The sequence below is a fragment of the Choristoneura fumiferana genome, chromosome 5 (assembly GCF_025370935.1).
Source record: "Choristoneura fumiferana chromosome 5, NRCan_CFum_1, whole genome shotgun sequence".
Classification (NCBI taxonomy): domain Eukaryota; kingdom Metazoa; phylum Arthropoda; class Insecta; order Lepidoptera; family Tortricidae; genus Choristoneura; species Choristoneura fumiferana.
This window is the reverse complement of record NC_133476.1, coordinates 2,011,626-2,033,816: the sequence shown is the minus strand read 5'-3', so window position 1 is coordinate 2,033,816 and position 22,191 is coordinate 2,011,626. Positions and strand designations below refer to the sequence as shown.

Below are 22,191 nucleotides of genomic sequence, written 5' to 3'. Positions count from 1 at the left end.
TGCTCAGGGACTATCAATGCTAAAAAGCTGTAATTTTGCACGGATATATGTCTATGCCGACAAAATGGTACAATAAAAAATTCTAAAAAATTTTTTTTAGGGTAGTGGAGGTGATTTTTTAGGGTTTGCAAAGACGATTTTTAGATTCAGTAATTTGTTTGCGAAATATTCAACTTTAAAGTGCAAATTTTCATTAAAATCAATCCGGTAGATGGAAAAATTTGAAAAAATTCAGGATGGTAGTAAATATATCAAACTTTCAAGGAAAACTATAGCGGCTAAGTTTGCTTGAGAATTATTAGTAGTTAATGAGTAAATAGCAGCCTAAGGTATAAAATATACCTAAACTTGGAAGATTCCGTATAAAATACTAAATCCTTAGAAAAATGTTACTTATTTTTTTCGTAATGGCTACGGAACCCTATTTTGGGCGTGTCCGACACGCTCTTGGTCGGATTTTTTTTCAGTTCCACGGTTATTTCTTAGTATACTTAATACATACACATCACTCAACCACCCTGTATTCATTCGATACCCAAAGATTTGACTTTGACTTCGACTTGATGTCAACCCCGTGTTTATGATAATCGCTGTATGCTGCGCGTGCGCATATACGCATTATCGAAGCGTGCCCTCTTATTACACGAACAGTTACCTGGCTTCATTGAATTTTGTTTGTTTGCAAATTTTTTAACGGTAAAATTTAAAATTCTTTTTATTAAAGGACCTGCTTGCTAGCTGCAATGACAGGGACGAAGACGGAGTAGGTACGAGAGTGTTTTTTAGGGTTCCGTGTCTTTTTTTTTCAAATATTTCCTATGGTAGCCGGTACTTCGAATAGTTCTAAACAATTTATCTAATTAGGCGTTACTTTGCGGAGGTCTATATCAATGAACTGAAACAATTATTTTGCCCACCCGCGACCTTATAATTGCTACGTTTATGCATAAAAGTAGCTATCATAACGTTCCGGGTGATCAAAATCCTTTGGTTATTACATATCGAAAGATCTTAGTTAAGCTCAGTTCAATTCACCATAACTACCTACTAAGTTTAGTCCACAGAACAAGTCTGGCTGCCGTGGTAAACAAATGAAAAAAAAAAACAAAGAAAAAAAGAGATAAGTTAGTACTGGCCACTTTATAATTTGATTGACTATGACATTACTCCAAAAAAAAAAAAAAATATGTGACATCTGCATTGATAACCGCTTGATTAATAATATCCTGGCAGGTACCAAAACTGAAAAAAAAAATACAACTTGCATTAGCCACTGTAATTCTAACTCTTACTTACTTATTTTACGATCGAATTTCAAACGTGCGTTTATTTGACGTGAGCCACTTTTATGAGTGCGTTATTCGCACCTTGTAGGCGCGGGCGCTGTTTTTTGACGCTTTTTGGCGCGTCTCCCGCTGCTTCTTATCTCTTTCTTCTTATTATTTCTTTGTAATTCAAAAATGTACTTTAGGGATCTGCAAAAACGATAACAATGTGATGAACAAAAACCTATACCTAAATCAACCAATTAGGTAGGTATTATTTCTATAAATAAAATAAAAGTTTGTGAAATGTTCTTCTTTTCATGTTTTTTTTTTCTTTAATTTTATACTGTAGTTTTTAAGTATGTTATTTGTAATTATTTTATTTTGAAAAAAAAAAAAAAACTTTCTGCCAAGTTTCTTGCAGCGCATTCTCCTTGGCAATGATGGTCTTTCCGAAAGCGCTGGTAGTTTAAAAAAAATAGAATTTGAAACGTTATGGGCGTTATGGCCTTTCACATTCATTCACTTTTTTCTCAGACAGTGACTCTAAGCTCAGATATATCAAATAACCCCGCTCAATCGATTTCAATTAACCTAACTGAATTAAACGTCAGTGTCACATTAGCTACTTAGTACAGTCACCAGCTCCAAAATCTGATACAGCAAAGACATCATAACTATCTAATATACGACTCTATTTCTAGTACCAGTAAGACGTGTCAGATGTTTTCGCACGCTCCGCTGCCGCACAAAGAAATGCTACTCTATCGATAAATTCCCGTTCCTCCCAATACACAGATTAATTTCGCATCAATTTGTCACCCAACGTCAAGTTATGACACTTTAAAATTTAACATAACGTTTTCCAACGTCACCGGTAGATGTCAGCTTAATATTAATTACCTTGACAGATCGCGTGCCATTACGTATAATTTAACACATTGACAGTAATTGCTTCCGACGCTACGTAATAAGCTGTCAAATTGGTATAACGCAAGTACAGGATGTGGTGATTAAATAAGCAAATACGTTGAATGCCGTCTTGTCACATGCTTTATTTAATACTCGCTATTTCCCGCGACTATATCCGCGTAAAATTCGTTTATCGCTATTCCGCGGAACTATGCAATTTTCTGGGACTCGAACTATCTGTATACCGAATTTCATCTAAATCGGTTCAGCGGTTTAGACGAAAACAGCCAACAAACAAACAGACTTACAAACTTTGGCATATTAGTGGGATGCTATTTGTTTGCTGTTGAATTACGCTGTTTCCATTGGTCGGTTTGACTTCAAAAGTGGTACGAATATGTAGATTAGGCGACTATGTAAGTTTAGTCAATCAAAACTACCAACAGTCAAAACAGTCCGTAGATGGGATACTTTTAAATGTAAAATAAACCCATGCCATTCCTTTCTTATAATAAAAATAAAAGCTTTATTTTAATTAGGGAATAAAGATCATTTTGCTCTGGCCCAGGGGTCTTTCTTCCGTTCTCCGATATAGCTCTAAAAATCGTTACATATGTAAACAATGGAGGTTCAGGTTTAAATAAATTTATCTTAATTCCATCACTTTATATTACATATTTGTAAATCCTTTTAAACGTTTTTTTTTTGACATCCTGTATCAAGCTGGATTCTCCGCGCGATAAATAATCGATCCTTTATTGATAGCTGCGATATGCGCAAGCGCATGTCGGCCGTTATGGGCCCATAAATATGGGGGTTCCGCGAAAAACCGATTAGGGTCTAATGCGGTTTTGGTTAAAAAAAAAGATAGCAATTTTATTCGAGAATCGACACTCTGTAAGCTTTTTTGAAATCGGAGATGTATATTTTTGAAAAAAAAAAAACAACTGTTTAAAAATGCAGCGCGATAAAGGTTTAGAATAACTTTGATATCAGGTTCGAAGGACCATCAATTAAATTAAAAAAGTAAAGTTTTATAGTCTCTCCACACTCGCGCGGCAACGAACCACCCGCCACATGCGGAGCTTCGGTTCGCAAGATCGCTTCGCTTTGCATTCGCGCCTCTTCTCCATTCTTTACCGGTTTTTGTTCCGCGGCAATGCGTTCACAAGAAAAATGAGTGTGGAGCGACCATGTTTTTAAGTTACATACCTTTGTTCTGTAGAGTGGGTTGGAGAAGTCCCAGCCAGGCGCCACGAAGAGATACCCGCATTTTGATATCTTTCGACTGGCCTGCGAACAAAAAAATAATAAAATTACCAACGGTCACTTGGGGTCACATTTGAAAACCATGAGTTTAAATTATGGTCACAGCGGAAGACCAGCGCCGGTTTTAAGGTTCAGAGCAACACAATCGTACAACATAGATGTTAATCTAACATCTGGTAGTATGGTGTACGGTTGTGCTGCTCTGAATATGAGCTCTGGTTGAGTTCGAAACGCGTCAGTGTAGTGTGGTGGTGATAGATGGGTTTGAGTGATTTGTGTGTGTTCTTACAGTGTGGAGGTGAAGGAACTGCATGAACACGCATATATGCGTTTCAAAGTATTTTGTTTTTAATTTATTTATTTATACCCATATGTTACACCTACGCCTGCTATAGTAACGTACCGCACCATTATCCCTTTTTAAACTAGTTCCAAATTTAGATAAACGTCCGTTAGTTGTTTAATGGCTGAGCATAGAGCAGTTTTTACAGGAGATGGTATCATGCGACTTCCTAATGAACATATTGATCAAATTAATTACTGCTAATATTGTAAATGCGAAAGTTTGTGAGTATGTGTGTGCACTGATTTGTTATGCAGATAGCTGGATCTTTTGGATAGCTCGACACAAGCATTCCCTAATATGCGCCATTTATCTTGTAGGCATCCATCTTCTGCCAGCTATCGCAAAATTCGCAAGTCTTCATTCCAACTAGGTGGCCGGCGTCTGCACTCCCTAGGAGTCGTGGTCTCTCCTCCACATACGAGTACATTGAAAGGTTGTTAATGTCAATTGGTTGGAGCGTTATAATTTTTGACAAGTATGTAATTCCCGCGAAAGATTAGCAATATAAATATAAATATTTAAATAATTTATTGAATCAGGCGTTACTTTGCGGAGGTTCATATCGATGAACTCGATGAACTAACAGAATTTCTTTAGATCGCGGGTGAGCAAAAAAAATATTTTAGTTCATATAAATATTTATTACGTAATGTGGAGTGTACAGAGTCGACATGTAGTACAAATTGTCAACATCTACCCGTGTCGGGTATGCATTATTATTCAGATATATTTAATTGTAATAAAGTAAACTATAATGTTATATTGTATAACTAACCCTGCAAACAAGTTCAAAAGTTTTGACGAGTCCTTAAGAAATACTAACGAATAGCTAAAGGCACATCCTGTTGTAACTACTCCATGACGTCGGACCCACAGTTCTAGACTCGTAAATTCTTTGGCAGACAGGCGTAAACCCGCGGGATCAGCGCGAGATGATTTACTGTTATCCTTTACTGTTCGGTGCAGACAGAAAGGGACAAGCGATTTTGTGATTGTTGAATTTACAAAAATCCCTTCGTTGTGCACCTTTATGATTTTTAATAATGTGTCCAGTCAATCTTCAAGTCTCTAGCTCCAGTGGTTTAAGTTGTGCGCTGTCTGTCAGTCAGTCAGACACATTAAGCACTGTTTTATATGTAGATAAGGCCAGTTGCAAAATCGTATAGCATGTTAAAAAACTAACTACTTAAGACGATCAATAATCGGCCGATTATTAAGGCCGTAGTAGTTTCAATTCTCAGAATATCTTTATTCAATTCAAGCTATAACAAGCACTTAACGTCAAAACCTACTTTATATCAAAAGCAAAACATTAAGGTAAATTCTACCCCTAAACTTACCTAACTAAACCGTCATTGTAACAACTCATCTAACTTGCACCCCTCCCCGAAACAGTGTTTCCAAACCAATAAAATAAATTACGTCAACAGGCAACACCAGTAAACCAACATTAAGATGACGTATCGCTTCATCTATCAGCCCTAACTTATTTATGCCGTTCGTAATTAGTTCCACTACTGTAGAAGCCTTGCTTGATTACAAAAAACCAGCAATAATTCATTTCGTATCATAAATATACTCCTTTGAATAGTAGCTATTAAAAATGACGTTGGGAAAATAGTTCGAAATGAACAAGGGAATCTATAATTAGAAGTGACTTATGAACTTAGGGTAAGTTAGTAGATTTATATGAAGATTAGTTGTTGCCCGCAACTCCGTCCACGTAGCATTTATCGCTATCCCGCGGGAACTATGCAATTTGCCGGGATAAAACTATACTATGTTCTTCTCCGGGACTCAAACTATCTGTATACCGAATTTCATCTAAATCAGTTCAGTGGTTTAGACGTGATGCAGTAACAAAGAAACAAACTTACAAACTTTCGCATTTAATATTAGTGGGAAGTGGGGTGGGGTTAGTGGGATACTCAGGTCTGCTACATCTCGAGGCAGTGACAAAATCAAACTTCAAAAGACACAGTCATTATCTAACCTAACCAACAAAAAGTGCAATATCTCAAAAACGGCTGAACCGATTTTGATAAAACATGTATAAGAACCATCGCTGGAAACCCTGCTTTCAAATAAAAAAAAAACCATATTCAAATCGGTTAAGTATCAGTATCGTTTAAGAACTATGGTGCAGACAGGACAGACACACATAGCGAACAAACTTATAACACTACCCATCTTTTTGCGCGGGGGTTAAAAAACCGAAACAAAACGAAACCGCCTTGCTTGTGATACTAGATAAATGGTATGCCCCAACTTGCTGTAGACCAATACCATTACTAAGCTTGTTGAAAAGTTCAGAATGTTACTTTCCGTTTTCTATACTTTCAGACAAAATCGGCAATCGATTCATTATAGAATTAATCGATTTCCCAACCCAGGAGCGGGGCCGTGGGAACTGGGCGACTTGCACTTTCATCGATCCCCGATAGCTGCGCGGGCGCATGCTCATAGTTTATCATGCTTACACATGGGCCCCGTGGATCCTTGGTGAAAGTTTAGGATTTATACCGTACCTAATCTGTACACACAGTATGAGGAATAGAGATAAATCTTCATATGCAAAGTATATGAGATACTTGATCTATTTGGAAGATTCAGTTGATGACAAAATAAAATTGAGTGATAAATAAATAGAAAATAAACGTTTGATTGTTGATAAAAGTAATGATAAAATTGTCAAGGAAAGTGAAACAGAATTCACAAGGATTGAATCAGACCTATGTAAGTATAATGAATTCAAAACTCAACAAAGGACGTCGAACAATAGGCAAAAACCAACAAAAGTGACACTTTCTATCAACGACAATGAGATATGAAATAAAAAGCGAGAACGAGTCGTGTCGATGAAGTCACGACTCCACTCGATAAAAGTAGAGAAATATATTTACTATCGCTTCCGATCGACGAATCCACAATTGTTGAAAGATCGGGTCAAAACTGATAAATATCAAACGGTTAAAATCAATCCGTATCGCCGTATCGTTTTCTAAAACTCAAGAAAATCGACACGAAAATTCTACCGAAAAGCAATCAACAAACGGGAGCGTTGAACTGGGCCAGGAAAAAACGCCAAAAGATTGGGTTCAAGGAAAAATAAAGCTGTTAAAATCCAGTTCAAACAACAATGAAGTCACAGGCAGGCGCGTTCGGCCGACAAGTGTCGAAACACCGGGAGGTAGAACCGCTACCGGGGCAATTATCAAATGTAGACCACTCTCACTACGGCAAAAAGAACGCCGCGACGTAAAGAAAGCAACGTCAGGTGCGCCCTCATTTCACTTTCCAATGACTTATCTTCGACGCCGCCGCGCACCAAACAGAACTTTAACTCGAAACGAAAAGGTCTGAACTGCATCGGAGGACACATTGCGTCAGTAAGCATTTCATTATCAAGATTTACGAGAAAACCCTTTAAAACTCGTTAATTGTGAACGACCATTTCACATTCTAATGATTTTTGAAAAACTACGCGTCTAAGAAAATCGTTTGGCCAAAACAATTGAGGTATGATGTGCCGATGACGTCAATTCGATTTTACGCTTACAAAATAAACCGGCTTTGAAAAAGCTTTGTAAAGACGAGTATGAAAAGCAATAAGACAATTATGGAGATTGAATTGTCATGCTCAAATTTACTGCTTATATTCGTGTGTAGTTCATACAAAGAACGATACATGTAATGGAAATAGTTTCTATATTCACTTAGTCAATCAAGCAAAATTGACAGAGCTGAGTCAATATTAAATTTAGATGTTTCCAAGTCAATTTGCTAAGTATTAAAACGTCGCTCTCGATCTTTATCGCCTGTAAATCATTCTGGGCATTGTGCGCGCGCAGGTAATGATAGCCCGTTTAGCGGATCAAACGATCCGATTGAGCCGTCGACCGCGGACAGATCTCGATTTTGTTCACCTTTTAGCTTAATTTTTGATATGCTGTTATATTTTACACTCGTCCTTAGACTGACGGCAATGCCGTTTTTAGCTGTCTGTAGCTCTTTAGCGTATCAAGGTTTTTGGGGTAAATTCATAATGACTCCTTTATCCAAGTATCAAAGTTCAAAATGTACTCCTTTATCCAAGTATCAAACTACCAAAATTACAAAGCTACCACTGAATGAAACTAACCACTTTATACAAGTTACGTTTCTCATTCGTTTGTATTTACTTCCAATTAATACTAAGAGTCTCTGCAACTCCTTCGCTGGTAGTTATTTACTGAATATTTGCATAATGAATATTATTAAACCCATGCAATTGCTCATTCAGCGTATTGTTAGCAAAAACAGGCGTTGTGTAAATAGGTGCCATAACTTATAGAGTACCTACATACTTATTGGCCGTAATATTTCTGATCGTTTAATGATTTGCAATTTACTTTGTAACAGCGTTTATTTCATTTGTTATTCTTCTTACGTAATTAAGATGAGACAAACAGAATTTGGCCAATCACAAATACATTAGATAATTGAGATTTCGACGCCGTGGTAGCCTGTTGGTTAGATCTTATATAGACCTGTAGTGGCTTTCGATTGGAAGCGGCCTGCATCCACCGTGAACCCGCGGCTTTAACCAGGACATTCATCATTCTCGTTGGTGGACGTCCTACGCTGCGCATTGTATTATACAGACAAGACAAACAAACTCACGCCTGTATTCCCAAATGGGGTAGGCAGAGCACACGAAACGTTACCGCTTCGGAGGCACTTTTAGCAATTTTAGGTTTTAAGTTTGACAAAACGGTACAATAGTGACAGGTATTATATTATCATGGGATATGATATAAATATCATGTATTAAAAGATTCTTGGAGCGCCAAAAATTAAGCATATAAAAGGTGTTATGTAAGTTTCTGCCATGCTGGCGGGATGTCGAAGAAAAGGACAACAATATGCCTTTCATAATGAAAACAAAAAGGATACAAACCGTATATGTAGGTACTTATGTGTGCTGCGGGTGACACTCTTTCCCGGCCCGGATAATACCGGGATGGAAATACCGACCATGTTTTTCGTGTACACGCCCATAGAAGCTCCTGTCAGTTTCTATGGGCGTGTACACAAAAAACAGGGCCGGTATTTCCATGTCGGTGTTATCCGGGCCGGGAAAGAGTGTCACCCTGTGCTGCCGCTGCGTCGGTAGCATGTTTTTTGGCTGTTTTGTAAGCATGTATTGTAACTTTACTTGCGTCTCCCTTGGACACCCAATGGCCTTCACTCCCTGACTGTCAGATCCGCATGAACCACAACTTTACACCTATCAGCGATCTAATATATAAATTTACGTCACATCGTCTCAAATATTCGCATGGTCAGATTTCTGTAGCAACACCGCTGACATTCGACCTCCGACTGTCAAAGTTGTCACCGCCGTGTAACACGAGTTGACAGCTGTATTGGCAATTTACTTTGGCGTATTTGCTAATGATATTATTTGCGTTACATTTGATATTGTTTGGAAGTGACAGATGGGACACCGGTTAAAACAAAACAAAGACAACTCGTACTGATTATTGGATTGATTTTTTAGTAGCGTTCGTAGTTTAAAATATATTGCTCAAAATAAAACAGGCCTTTGACGAGGGTCGGTCGGTTTTACATGAAAATAAACATGACAACGTGTACCACAGCGCACAAGCGTAGCTGATTTGTCACTCGTGTGGTCGCGGAGTAGCAAATTGATTAGTTTTAGCGACAAAAATATTCGCAAAGTAATTTGAAAAAAAAACCTATAAAATAAGGAGTTCAAATGGAATAAAATCAATTTAAAATGGCAAAGTAAAGAGTGCGCCAGCGCAGACGGTCATAAATGCGCGTTTCTATAACCACACCACGCAATTACTCTGCGTTAACGCGGGATCAAAGTCGCCGCCATGACACTTTCGCTGACAGTCAGCGACAGTCAGCGTACACGGTTTCAGATTGCATAAGGGGAAATGTGGTATTTATAAAATAGTCAACAAGAAACACATAAAAGAGAGGATATTTTTTTCAATAAAAACCCTATTCAAAGTAGATCTATACAAAATGCAAACAGAAAGATTATATTTGTGGAATATACTAAATTGTCTTTAAAATTTTCTTCCTGAAATTATTTCACCCGTACCTAAACAGAAATTGAAAAAGAAAAGTTGGTAACGCTTTTAAGGGTTCCGTAGTCAACTAGGAACCCTTATAGTTTCGCCATTCCGTCCGTCTGGCCGCGGGTAAGCTCAAAGACCGTTAGTACTAGAAAGCTGTAATTTGGCATGAATATACATATCAGTCACGCCTTCATTGGTACTTACAATAAAAAAAATAAAAAAAAATTTTTTAGGGTACATACATCCCATAGACGTAAAGTGGGAGTGATTTATTTTTTTCTCGACTAACCCTATAGTGTGGGGTATCGTTGGAGAGATCTTTGAAAACGATTGGGGAGTTGCTAAGACATTTTTTCTATTCAGTGATTGTTTGCGAAATATTCAACTTTAAAGTGCAAATTTTCATTGAAATCGAGCGTCCCCCCCCCTCTAAAAACTAAACTGTTGGAAGGAAAATTAAAAAAAAATCAGAATGGTAGTAAATATATCAAATTTGCAAGGAAAATTATAGCGGCTAAGATTGCTTGAGAATTATTAGTAGTTTAAGAGTAAATAGCAGCCTAAGGTATAAAATACACCTAAACGATTTTTTCGTAATGGCTACGGAACCCTATCCTGGGCGTGTCCGACACGCTCTTGGCCGGTTTTTTATAAATACGTAATAAGTACTCGTAATTACTGCTTTACCTGAATTGTACAAAATATTATCTAGGTACACAAAATCAGAGAAAAACCGAAACGAAAATCTATTTCTTTACCCGACTTCAAAAAAAGAGCTATGATCGACTGTGTACTTAAGTATGTTTTCAAGTATCACTTCTAAACTCAGCCTTGCTCAGTAAGTCACGCCCACCGGCGACAGGTCTGCGTACGCGCAGCCGGTTACCCAACCGCGCCGCTGAGTAGGGTTATGGTTTAATTACGTGGGTAATTAAAACGCGTTTAGTGAAGGATAGTTATTATGAAATATTACGAATTAATTGGTCTTTTGGTTTTTGAAAATTTCACTTTATGAGATGTAATATGCAAGGAAGTTAATGCGTTACCTAATATTGATGTCGGCGGCCGATCGTAAAATCCGCCAGATCACGAAATTCCTAGGCATATCATGAAATGGCGCTATTTCATGATATGCCTAAAAGTTGGCCAGGCATATCACGATGTGCCTGACAAACAATACGGCAGATCGATTAGAGCAACGCATTCGTCGATATTCCTAGCTTTATACCGGGCACGTCGTGACATGTCGAAAAAAATAAAAATTTAGGTACGACGAGCGAAGCGAGTGGTTAGTATAGAATGAATTATGATTTGTGACCACAGCGCACGAGCCAAGCGAGAGAAGCGAGCATGCCGCGGCAGCGGCTGGCGAAGTGCCAGAACCGATATGGCGGCGTTTCATGATATGCCAGGAATTTCATGATCTGCCTAAACGTCACTAGGCAAATCGTTAAACGGTGAGTTTTGAACGATATGGCGGATGTCCCTTAGCCAATTCATTAAATGGCGCCATTTCACGATATGCCTAGGAATTTCGTGATCTGGCGGATTTTACTTTTGATCTCTTGCTTGAGATGCTTGATCATCTTCAGGAGCGAACTCTCAGACTTAAACTGTACAGTCACGAGCATCAACAGCTGACAGAATAAAGTGTTCATAAATATCTGATACGACTCTATTTCCATGGACATATGGACACACAAGGACATATTTTTGCACGCTTCGTTGTGGCTGATATTATTGCAGAGACTGTACAAACTTACTAACATATCACACTGCAAGAACGATCCCACACATCACAACCACAATCCAACATCTTCACAAGCCAATACGTTTTCGTTTAGTTTTCCACCGTGGAAAACCACTTTCCAGGCCATTGTTGTAAGCACTTTCGCCCATAGAAATCGCACGACACGTCAACTGCAGTTAAACGTACAACGTTAGAGTTGTGTTGGTAAATTATTGTCAATTGTTTTTGACGCGGTGGCTGCGCCTGAGTGTCTTTTGTTTGTGCTAAAGAGGCCAATGACGTGTCGTGGCTAGCGCAGGTTGTTTGGACAAGGAATTTGTCACTTTAGATTTTTAGATGGCAAAGATGGTAATATGGGCTATCCGTTATGAGTTCGTATTCGCCTGCCTGATTTTGGTGAGGTGTGCATTGATTACATGATTTAATTTCTCCTTTGCTGACGTGCGAATATTTTGTACTTACAAGAAAACTTTGTTTTAAAATCCATATCCATACTTAATATTACAAATGCGAAAGTGTGTGTGTTTGTATGTTTGTGTGTATGTTTGTCCGTCTTTCACGTCGAAACGATAGATAGTTTATGGACCCGAGAGTGACATAGGCTACTTTTTATCCAAAAAAATGCACAGTTCCCGAGGGAACAGCGCGCGATAACCGAATTCCACGCGGGCGAAGCCGCGGGCAAAAGCTAGTAAGTCATAAATGGAGTTAAAATTAATAATCTTATTCGTATGTCAGTACAAATATTGTCAATGATAATTAATTGCAGATAATAATTTTATGATTGATGTAATTGTTTGTTTGTTTATTTATACCTACCACAAAGGAAATTCAAAAAGGTTAAAAGAATTCTAAGTACAAAAGCGGATTTATGCCTGAGGGGATCTCTGCTAGTCAACCTTGTTGACTTGTTATTGTTGAATTGTTTACGTACAATAGAAAGAAAAAAATACATTTATTCACAACACAAGACACAACAATAGTATTAAGTACCAATAGACAACACGTAGGAAAGTATGTGTCATTGCGGTTGTGAATCGGACACTGGCTCAGCATAATGCTGAAGCGTTAATAATAAACACCCCAGCGCTGATTTTCAGTGACCCTCAGACTGCTACAAAGATATACTACACAGTATTATTACTACATAAGACTACATGCATAAATACAATACATGATTACAATAGATGAATGTATGCATAAATCAAAATAAAAGCTTGCACCAAAGTTAATTTTCATTTCTAAGTTCAACGACCTCCGAATTCCCAACCAATATCGATACTTTACGTTACGCAACAGCTGACCGGCGCACCTGCGCAAACCGCAAAAACTGCGCCCGCGCAGCGACGATCACACATTCGACGAATTAAGCAATTGACGGTGACATCCGAAGAATGTGCACAGGGTTGTCGGCGCATTTAGGTATAACAATCCTTGCTAGGTGGTCAATAAGTGAAAACTGTGATGGCTAAGAAATTGTTTAAGTGACAATGTAAGAAAGAAAGAAAGAATCTACCTACCTATTAACTATTCGTTTTCCAGATCCTACTACGAGTAATATTAGTGTGTGTGTGTGTGTGTGTGTGTGTGTGTGTGTGTGTGTGTGTGTGTGTGTGTGTGTGTGTGTGTGTGTTTTTGTTACTCTTTCACGCTAAAACGGGTCGACGAATTTGAATGAACTTTGTTACGTAGATAGCTGGACCTCTGCAATAACACATAGGCCATTTTTATCCCAGTATTCTCACGGCATCGGATCTATACCACGCGCCATATAAATCTGCCTAAAAGTTCATTACTTAATACTCAGTTTTGACGCATTTTTGAGATACATTTTTTATGCGACGTCTTTACGTTACTCCCGGATTGTGTTCGAATCGCTAAACGGTATAATACCTATTCAATTATTGGAATTATACATTTATAGTTTTTGTGGTACTAGTCGGGGCAATGAACTTTTAGGCAAAGTTAGGCGGTGGAAGGTATAATACGCGTGCGAAGTCGCGGGTAAACTCTAGTAAAATAAATGAAAATGACTATGCTACTGAAAGCAGAACCATCCCGGTTTATAATAAGCATGTATTCGTATAAATAGTTCATTAATTTGGTCGGGGGTCGTTACGGCTGCTATTGCTTAAAATAGTCAGTGCACGGGCGGGTATTTTAATCGGCGCCAGCGCAGCTTTTTGTCCACAAATTGCGCTCGGCCTGCCTTTTGCTTTTAATTATGACTTATATTAGTTATAATTGTTAATCACAGCGAGACTGCGTAGTCTTTTCAAGCATTTTCTTTTTCTTCTTTTCTTTCTTGGAGTAAATCTGTCCAACTATACATTTTTTGCTCTTTGTGGATGAGGGTTCGGTTAATCAGCCTGTAATTGTCAACTCGGAATGAATGAAAATAATGTACGACCTGATAGTCCGTGCTCTTATGGAAAATTATGAAGACGAGAATTGCCAGGTCGTGCATTAATGTCGTAGGTACATTTCGAAGCGACAAATACGCGGTCGCACATTAACCACACCCTGTGCTAGTGTGCCTATTATTGTTGCCTTGAGGTAGATTGTCTGGATCCATGTGTGGTATAGATTTGTTTAAGAATTATAAAATATTTGATAGATCAGATATCAAACTGCTGCATCCACTAAAGAAAAATTAGGTAAAGTTTGTGTTGAAAATACAAACTGAAATATAGATGCACAGAAAAACCAGAAAAATAAGACCAACACTGGGAATCGAACCAAGGTCCTCGGTATTCCAACAACGGTCGGAACGGTCGGTTCGGTTGACCAACAGTGATGTAGCGGTATAGCACGCGGTACGGGATACCGAGGACCTTGGTTCGATTCCCAGTGTTGGTCTTATTTTTCTGGTTTTCTGTGCATCTATATTTCAGTTTGTACTTTCAATTTAGGTTTTACGGGATGACCGTAAAAGTAAAAATTTGGAATTGAAATAAAAAATACAAAAAGATTCCAAAAAACCAATCTTAAAGTTTGTGTTATTTATAAAATATTATCAATATCATTATTGTTCTTTAGTAGTAGTATTATCATTTGAGCTATGGATTAGTTGCAAACAGCCACGTCATATAGCGCCATATGTGATAAGGGTTATCATAATTAAATGCATATTTAATGCATACTCGGTCACTAGTAGAAATAGGGAACATGCACAAATATGTTTTCCAGATAAATCCCACTTATATTATAAATTAAATTTGGTACGTAGATAGCTGGACGTCTGGAATAACACATAGGCTACTTTTTATCCCGATATTCCCACGGGATAGAAATAAAATCTCGAAATAACAACCGCTGGGCTTAGAGTCAAGAAATTTGGTTTGGACTGGACGCGACGTCTAGAATGACACATAGGCTACTTTTTATCCCGATATTCCCACGGGATAGGGATAAAATCTTGAAATTTCTACCGCTGGGTTTAAAGTCTTGAAATTTTCAATGAAGACCACGATATACAATTTGGGAATTCCCCGGGGACTATTGTAAAATCCCAGATTTTCAATTGTAACTAACTACCAGATCGAATAGTTACGCGTGCGAAGCCGCGGGTATAGTAGTAAATAAATAAATATCATCGAACAATGGACACCAATTAACCTAGTCCCAAACTAAGCAAAGCTTATGTAGACTGTGGGTAGTGGCAACGGATAAACATACTTATATAGGTATTTACATGCTTAAATACATATGTTAAACGACCAAGACTCCACAGCAAATTTGTATTATTCATACAAATATCTACCCTGACCCGGGAGCGAACCCGGGAACTCAAGCTTCCTAGTCGGGTCCTCTCACCACTTGGCTATCCCGTCATCCGATTTATAATCTATATGAAGAATTTTACACTAAAAAAGTCTGTACTATTCGGTATTTCGGTAACAGGTCTTGTTCACGCAACATAAATGAAGACCAAGATGTATTTGGATAATTTTAAACATTATAATATTAATCAATATGACTATTCATTAAGTTATTTTTTTTACCCGACTGCAGAGAGAGGTGTACATATTTGTTTAAAACCTTAATGTTCAGGCAATAAAGTCCTGTATAGGTACATATTTTTGGGACTTTGTCTGTATTAATATCTTTGTTGTTGACTGTACTAACGACTTTAGACGATCGCAAACACTTATTTAAATGGACGCGTTCCGGAAGAAAGTCAACTTTTATAATAAACATAATATTTTCAGTTTATTAACCGCATCGTAAAGTGAGAGGTTGTGCAATTCGCGCGGCGTGACGCGACTACTTTCTATTTGACGGATTAACAGTAATATTACCTAATAGTAGCTTCGGTACTAATATATGTACATAAGGGCTTGATAACGTTTGTTTAGTTTCGTTTTTTTCTTTCGATTGCAAGCGTAAGTCTGGGTATTAATAAAAAGTATGTCGTGACATTTATAATATTACTAGCTTTTGCCCGCGGCTTCGCCCGCGTGGAATTCGGTTATCGGGCGCTGTTCCGGGATAAAAAGTAGCCAGTCACTCTCTGGCCCATAAGCTATGCCTATGCCGAAAATCACGTCGATCCGTTTCGATGTGAAAGACGGACAAACAAACACACACACACACTATTTATATTCAAGTTTTGCTTTTTGTTTGGAATGTTACTATAGATTGTAGATTGATAACACGTTTTAGTAAAGTCAGAAGAGCAATCATAATTATACTATACCTTAATATTCATATTGTTTAGGTATAGTTAGCTAGTTTTGTCAGTTATTAATTAATTTATCTATCTTCTTCTGTCTTTTTCTTCTATCTCTCCATCTAACATCTTTAAACGAGCAATCCATATCCATACTAATATTATAATGCGAAAGTGTGTGTTTGCGTGTTTGTATGTTTGTCCGTCTTTCACGTCAAAAAGGAGCGACGGATCGACGTGATTTTTGGCATAGAGAAAGTTTATGAGCCATAGTGACATAGGCTACTTTTTATCCCGGAAAATGTACAGTTCCCGAGGGAACAGCGCGCGATAACCGAATTCCACGCGGGGGAAGCTGTGGGTAAAAGCTAGTTCTTATATTTAGGTACATATATATATAATCAAAATCTCGGAAACGGCTCCAACGATTTGGATGAAATTTGGTTTGTAGGGGTTTTCGGGGATGACAAATCGATCTAGCTTGGTCTTATCTCTGGAAAAACGCTTATTAACGAGTTTTAAGCTCGGTCGCCCAGGTACTATAAATAAAAAGAATCGCAAAAATGTATGTACACACATAACTTCCGAACGACGGCACCGAATTAGATATTTTTTGTTGTTGTAAGTATTCCTTATTGTCAGGAGGTAATGTCCAAAACAAAAAAAAAATAGGAACGGGGGCGCCTCTGAAGCCTCGGGCTACAGCTAGTATGTCATAATAATAAACAACACTATCTACTCAAGAACACTAACCATTCTTTCTAATTCCAATACAAGAAAAAAAACTAAAACTGCCCGCTTTATCTATATTTACGAGTTTTATTCAGAGCAATTAATTAATCATTCAAAACTGGATTCATGTCAACATGACTCAATGACTACTAACTTTAATATCCAGAGCAGCTTTTTAAGTCCACAATATAAACTTACCAATTATAATTGGGACCCTATCTTGAAGCCGAACCACTAATTTTAGCCTCTTTGTAACTCGGTCGAGTATTCAAAGGATCTCCGTAAGCAATACAAGAGTGGTAAAAAAATAATAACACACATACGAGGTAATTTTTTATGACCTTATCTTACCCGTTAATTTATTGTTAAACGAGTTATTTACGACTCCCTCGGAACAGTTTACAATTGTGTTAGTTCGTAAATCAAGTTAAGTGGCCGTTTTTGAAAGTTTTAATAAAGCTTAAAGAGCGTTTTCAATATGTCCGAGTCATATAAATTATGTTTTGAAATTACGTTTCCAATAGAGTCGTAAAAATTTAATACCCAGTTAAATAGAAAAGTAACTGAACCGGATAGTTGTATTCGCATATGAAACGGTATGAATACATTACTGTTGTCGGTACCTAATACCATGAGTAGCTGCGACCGCAACGCGCATTCCTAAATGTATAACTGACAGCTGGACCCACATAGCTCAATGCCTAACATTTAAAATGTGTGGCGACATTGCTACCACACCGCTCGCTACCGATTTTAATGCACAACACTTCACCAGCATACATTCATAATTTTCTTTGGGTCAAGAAAACTACCAGTCTAAAAAGACCTTCCATTGTTTTCGACTCCAAGCAAAAATGCGAACATCGCGATTGTTCGGGGTCCTATTAATTCTGGATACGTTAAAGCACGTCCCTTTCAAGTTCAAGATGGCGCCGGTGTATACGTGACGTTTCTAAAGGCGGTAAACAATGGCTACACCGTTATGAATATTGAGAACTTGAGGGATATAGTCAAACGCATGCCTCACCGATTTTTACCGCGCGTCAAACAAAATGCTGTGTATCGCTTACAAACTTGTATTTACCATCTGGAGTGGCGCTGTCATCATACCCGTGACATGAAGACAGCGTAGTAGTTTATCTTAGTTTGAATTTTGACCACTACCTCGGGTAAGTTTGTACTGTAGCCATTTCGCGCGCCATTTTCGAAGTATTCTAAATTCAAATGTTTCTTTTACTTCATTGTTTACACACCGAGACTGCCAGTTTTAAAATGCATCAAGTAATTCGTAGTAGCCACTGTTTGTTTCTGACACATTTATTTGGAAATGGTGACTCAATAGATAGATATTGAATATTTATTAGTATTCTACTTGTGTTTATTTCGAGTGCCGAGCCGGATCCTTGAGTTTTCTCAGAAGGGAGATATGTCTAATGCAATTATTGAAATACCTACAGGAAAAACTTGAGAACAATCTAAAAATACTACCGAGCCCACATGTTTTTGCGCTGAATAACATTCACTTGACACATTTTTGAGGCTACACGATGAGATTCAACACAAAAATAGCTCAGTATATTAGTAAACAGGACATGCACGGAGAATACTATTCACACTTACTTACTTACCAGAATGGCAAGCTTGGAATAAAAAGTATGCAATTAATATTTAATTAAAACAACATCACAGATTTTATCTAAATATTGACAAATGGCATGCCTTAAAATTGACGTTTCTTGTCTATAATAGTAACAAGAAGCATGCTTCGCGAACGCTACTTGCCTTATGGAGAATGTGAATGTGTCCATAAAAAGATTACAGCACTTATGGAAGCCATGAGCGCATTTACGGAGTGTCCTACGAGATTCTAAGAAGAACAGCGAATGTTTGTAAGTTCTCATTTCATTACTGTGATTGAAAACTGATGGCAAGATGAAAAAAAAAACTTAAAAATGTTGCCGTGCGGCAACTTTATTTTTCCAACTTGCATTATAAAAAACTGTGGTAACTTACTAGATAATTGTAGGACTCTAAAAATGATGCTGGCAACTCGCCTAGGGTTACCAATAAGGGCTATCGTTTTTTGTCTCACTAGATGGCGCACTGTTGCGTGAGGTTTTTAAGTGTGGCGTCAGAGTCTGTTATTACGGGCGTTAAAACAAAGTTTAGATTAAAATCATATTTAAAACACCTTAAAACCGTACCATAAAAATATCCAGCAACCACAGTGTTGGTTAGTCCCGTTTTTGTTCGGAAAGAGAGGGAGGACAAAAGTTTCCAAAAGACAAAACTGTCTCAACACAGACATTCATTGCCCCGTAACGCATAATTGCCATAATTAATTTCAGGTAATGCAAAATATTCACAAAAAAAATCTAATTATAAATAAACCCGCGTAGCTCACCCAAAAACTATGAGATTTGACATTTCGGAGACCTCACGCTACACTAGCGCCTCTAGTGGCGAATCCATGCGCGATGGCCCTCATTGCGTAACGGTTCACGTAAAAATTGGTTAACAATCTACAAATTGTCACGTTTTGAACGAAATAAGTTATATGAAATGTTCTATTGTGAAAGTAAATAAAATGTTTTGCTCGTTGACCGCGGAAATGGTCTTTTTATTTGTATTCTCTACAGTGGATTTGCGGCAACTTCTATTATAGTGCGGTTTTAAAAAAATGTTTATTTGTTAGTTTGTAACATTGTTTTTTCTACTCGAAACGACCATAACAAAAAAGAAATAGCTTACATTATTAGCTTCTCCAGCAAAGGGTTTAATTTTTTTAACTAATGCGAGCTTTTTGACTATGGAACATATATCGCGAGGAAGCATTTACGTAATGGTATAAATTTACCATTATATTTGAAATCGAAGTCACGAAAAACGATTCATGATTTGAAGTTACATTGTATTTCGCGGATGCACGGACATTTCGATACCGCTGATTAAATAAAACGATTTAAAAGTAAGAAACTTCATGTTTATACAACCCTACGTCTTGAATTACCAGGAAATTAACATACAAAAGTATGGTCATATTATCCTCTTCCATACATTGAACGGAGTTATTTGCAATGAGGGCATTTAGTAAAAATATAATTTTAAGTCCGCATGCTATTTGGTTATGTATGAAAGTAGATCGTCATTTAGATGAAAATATCGTTGCAATACATTGCTGCGGGGATGATCTATCAATACAAAACCATAGCGATGCGGTCCCGCAATGTAACGAATCTTCTACGCGATATTTGAGACCTCAAAGTCCGAGGCTATAATTATGGTTTCACAAAAAAATTGTCCTACACATTTTACTAGCAGTAAACAAGTATTTTGTGTCAATTTGTGGTCGTATTTGTAACTTTATCCATATGCTCAAAGGACAAACAATTTAAAGTTCTATTATAGTATTGTTCAGGCGTAAGGACCCTTTCTGCCTGCCGTGTGACGGATCCGTCCGGATTTTTTCCGATGATCACATATGGAAGTCACATGTGAGTAAAAGAGATGCATAACGGTCTCATTTGGCATACCAAAGGAACCTGATGTGATCATCGGAAAAATCCGGACGGATCCGTCACACGGCAGACGAAAGGATCCTTACGCCTGAACAATACTTTATTAGAAGCTAAAACTCTATCATCCCTTTAATTTATTCTTAATTGCTAATACTTGTATATTGTTAATTCATGAGAAAGTACGCGCAGTATGACCATGTATGACGGAGTACGGTACTACCGGCTCTCTATCACTTTACTTTAATGTTTCAGTTATTATAAACAAACCCTGGCAGTGTAATTGCATAAAAGCCAAAACGTCGAAGTAACGACACATTTTCTATACTTATGCGGTAAAATCCCAATGCCTTCATTTCGTAAAATTTAAAATAAATATGAAATACGAGCCACTGTGTATTATTTCATTGAAAACATAAAAAAGAATTATACGATACATTATCAAAGTAACGGTAATTGTTACTTTAAAAATCGTACGTTAACACAATGTAATAAAAAAAACATCAAAAATTGATTACAAGCCATTCCACCTTTCCTCTAATTTTAATAAAAATATGGTAAAATTTCGCATATACTTATTAGCACTATATATTTATTTACACAGATAACACAAAATGAACTTTCTCACGGATACTTAAATTTATGATCCTCGAAAACAAATATGGTAGCGGCACCTCATTACGGACCGAGTGGGTCAGTGTTTTTGTAAATTAAAAAGAAAAAGGTTTTGGCGCGAACATTTCATAATGAATTTAGGGTCTAACGAAAATACGTGTCGGCTGGAAAACGACTTTCCCTTGTGCAGTTTTAACTGGATTTCTTTGGCTGTCTGTAGACAATTACCTGTAACAAGAGAAAAAAAAAACAATTAGTTATGGCTGCGTCTATAACTAAAACTTGACATTAAAAAAACAAACAAATCAGTTCAATTCACGATGTAAAGTTTAATTGCTGTTTAAATGAGCAGTAGAAAATTAGAAACAAGTCAAACTAGTAAAATAACATAACATATTTTTCTACAAATTTCAATGAAATGAAACTAAATTTAAATAATGAAATTGCACAATAATCCTCTCAACTCCGGCAGCACTTTCGGTAATCTGTCTGTTAACCTTAACCTCATGTATTTATTTAGGATAACCTACAAAATTCAAGTTAATTATGTAAACCATACTGGCAGTTCAACGACCTAAGTACTTGACCAAATTGTTAACGATTATTATAAAACTGCAACCCACCGCGTCGCAGTGTCCTCGTTACCACTGCCACCTGACCGGTGAGTCAGCTGATTGATGGTAATCCAAAAATGACGGCTCAAACTGATGTGTTCCACTTAAGGTCCATAAATTAGGCTTACTGCGGTAAATTACTTAAAACCCGGACTGTACGTCAAGCAGAGGATTAAGCGGGTGTTCTAGAAACATTATGGATTTAATGAAGAAAATTAGCACGTAGCAGGATACAGTAATATAAAGTTAATTCTGTGTCGTACATTAAGTCGTTTTAGTCGCTTTTTTTGTATTAACAATTGTGTTTTTGTTTACACCGCAGGTTGACGTATTTGTATTTGTGTCTATATCTAAATGGCGGTCTAGAAGAGATCGCTTTTAAGCGATAAGACCTCCTATTGTCTAC

The 22,191-nt window shown here is 37.4% G+C and overlaps 1 protein-coding gene across 1 annotated transcript in view; it reads right to left on the bottom strand.

The window, feature by feature from the left end:
- Positions 1–22,191, bottom strand: part of osp (myosin phosphatase Rho interacting protein outspread) — a 463,581-nt gene that overhangs the window by 276,901 nt on the left and 164,489 nt on the right. The window contains 1 exon segment of the mRNA XM_074087517.1: positions 3,390–3,470. Coding sequence (XP_073943618.1) covers positions 3,390–3,470 — 81 coding nt within the window.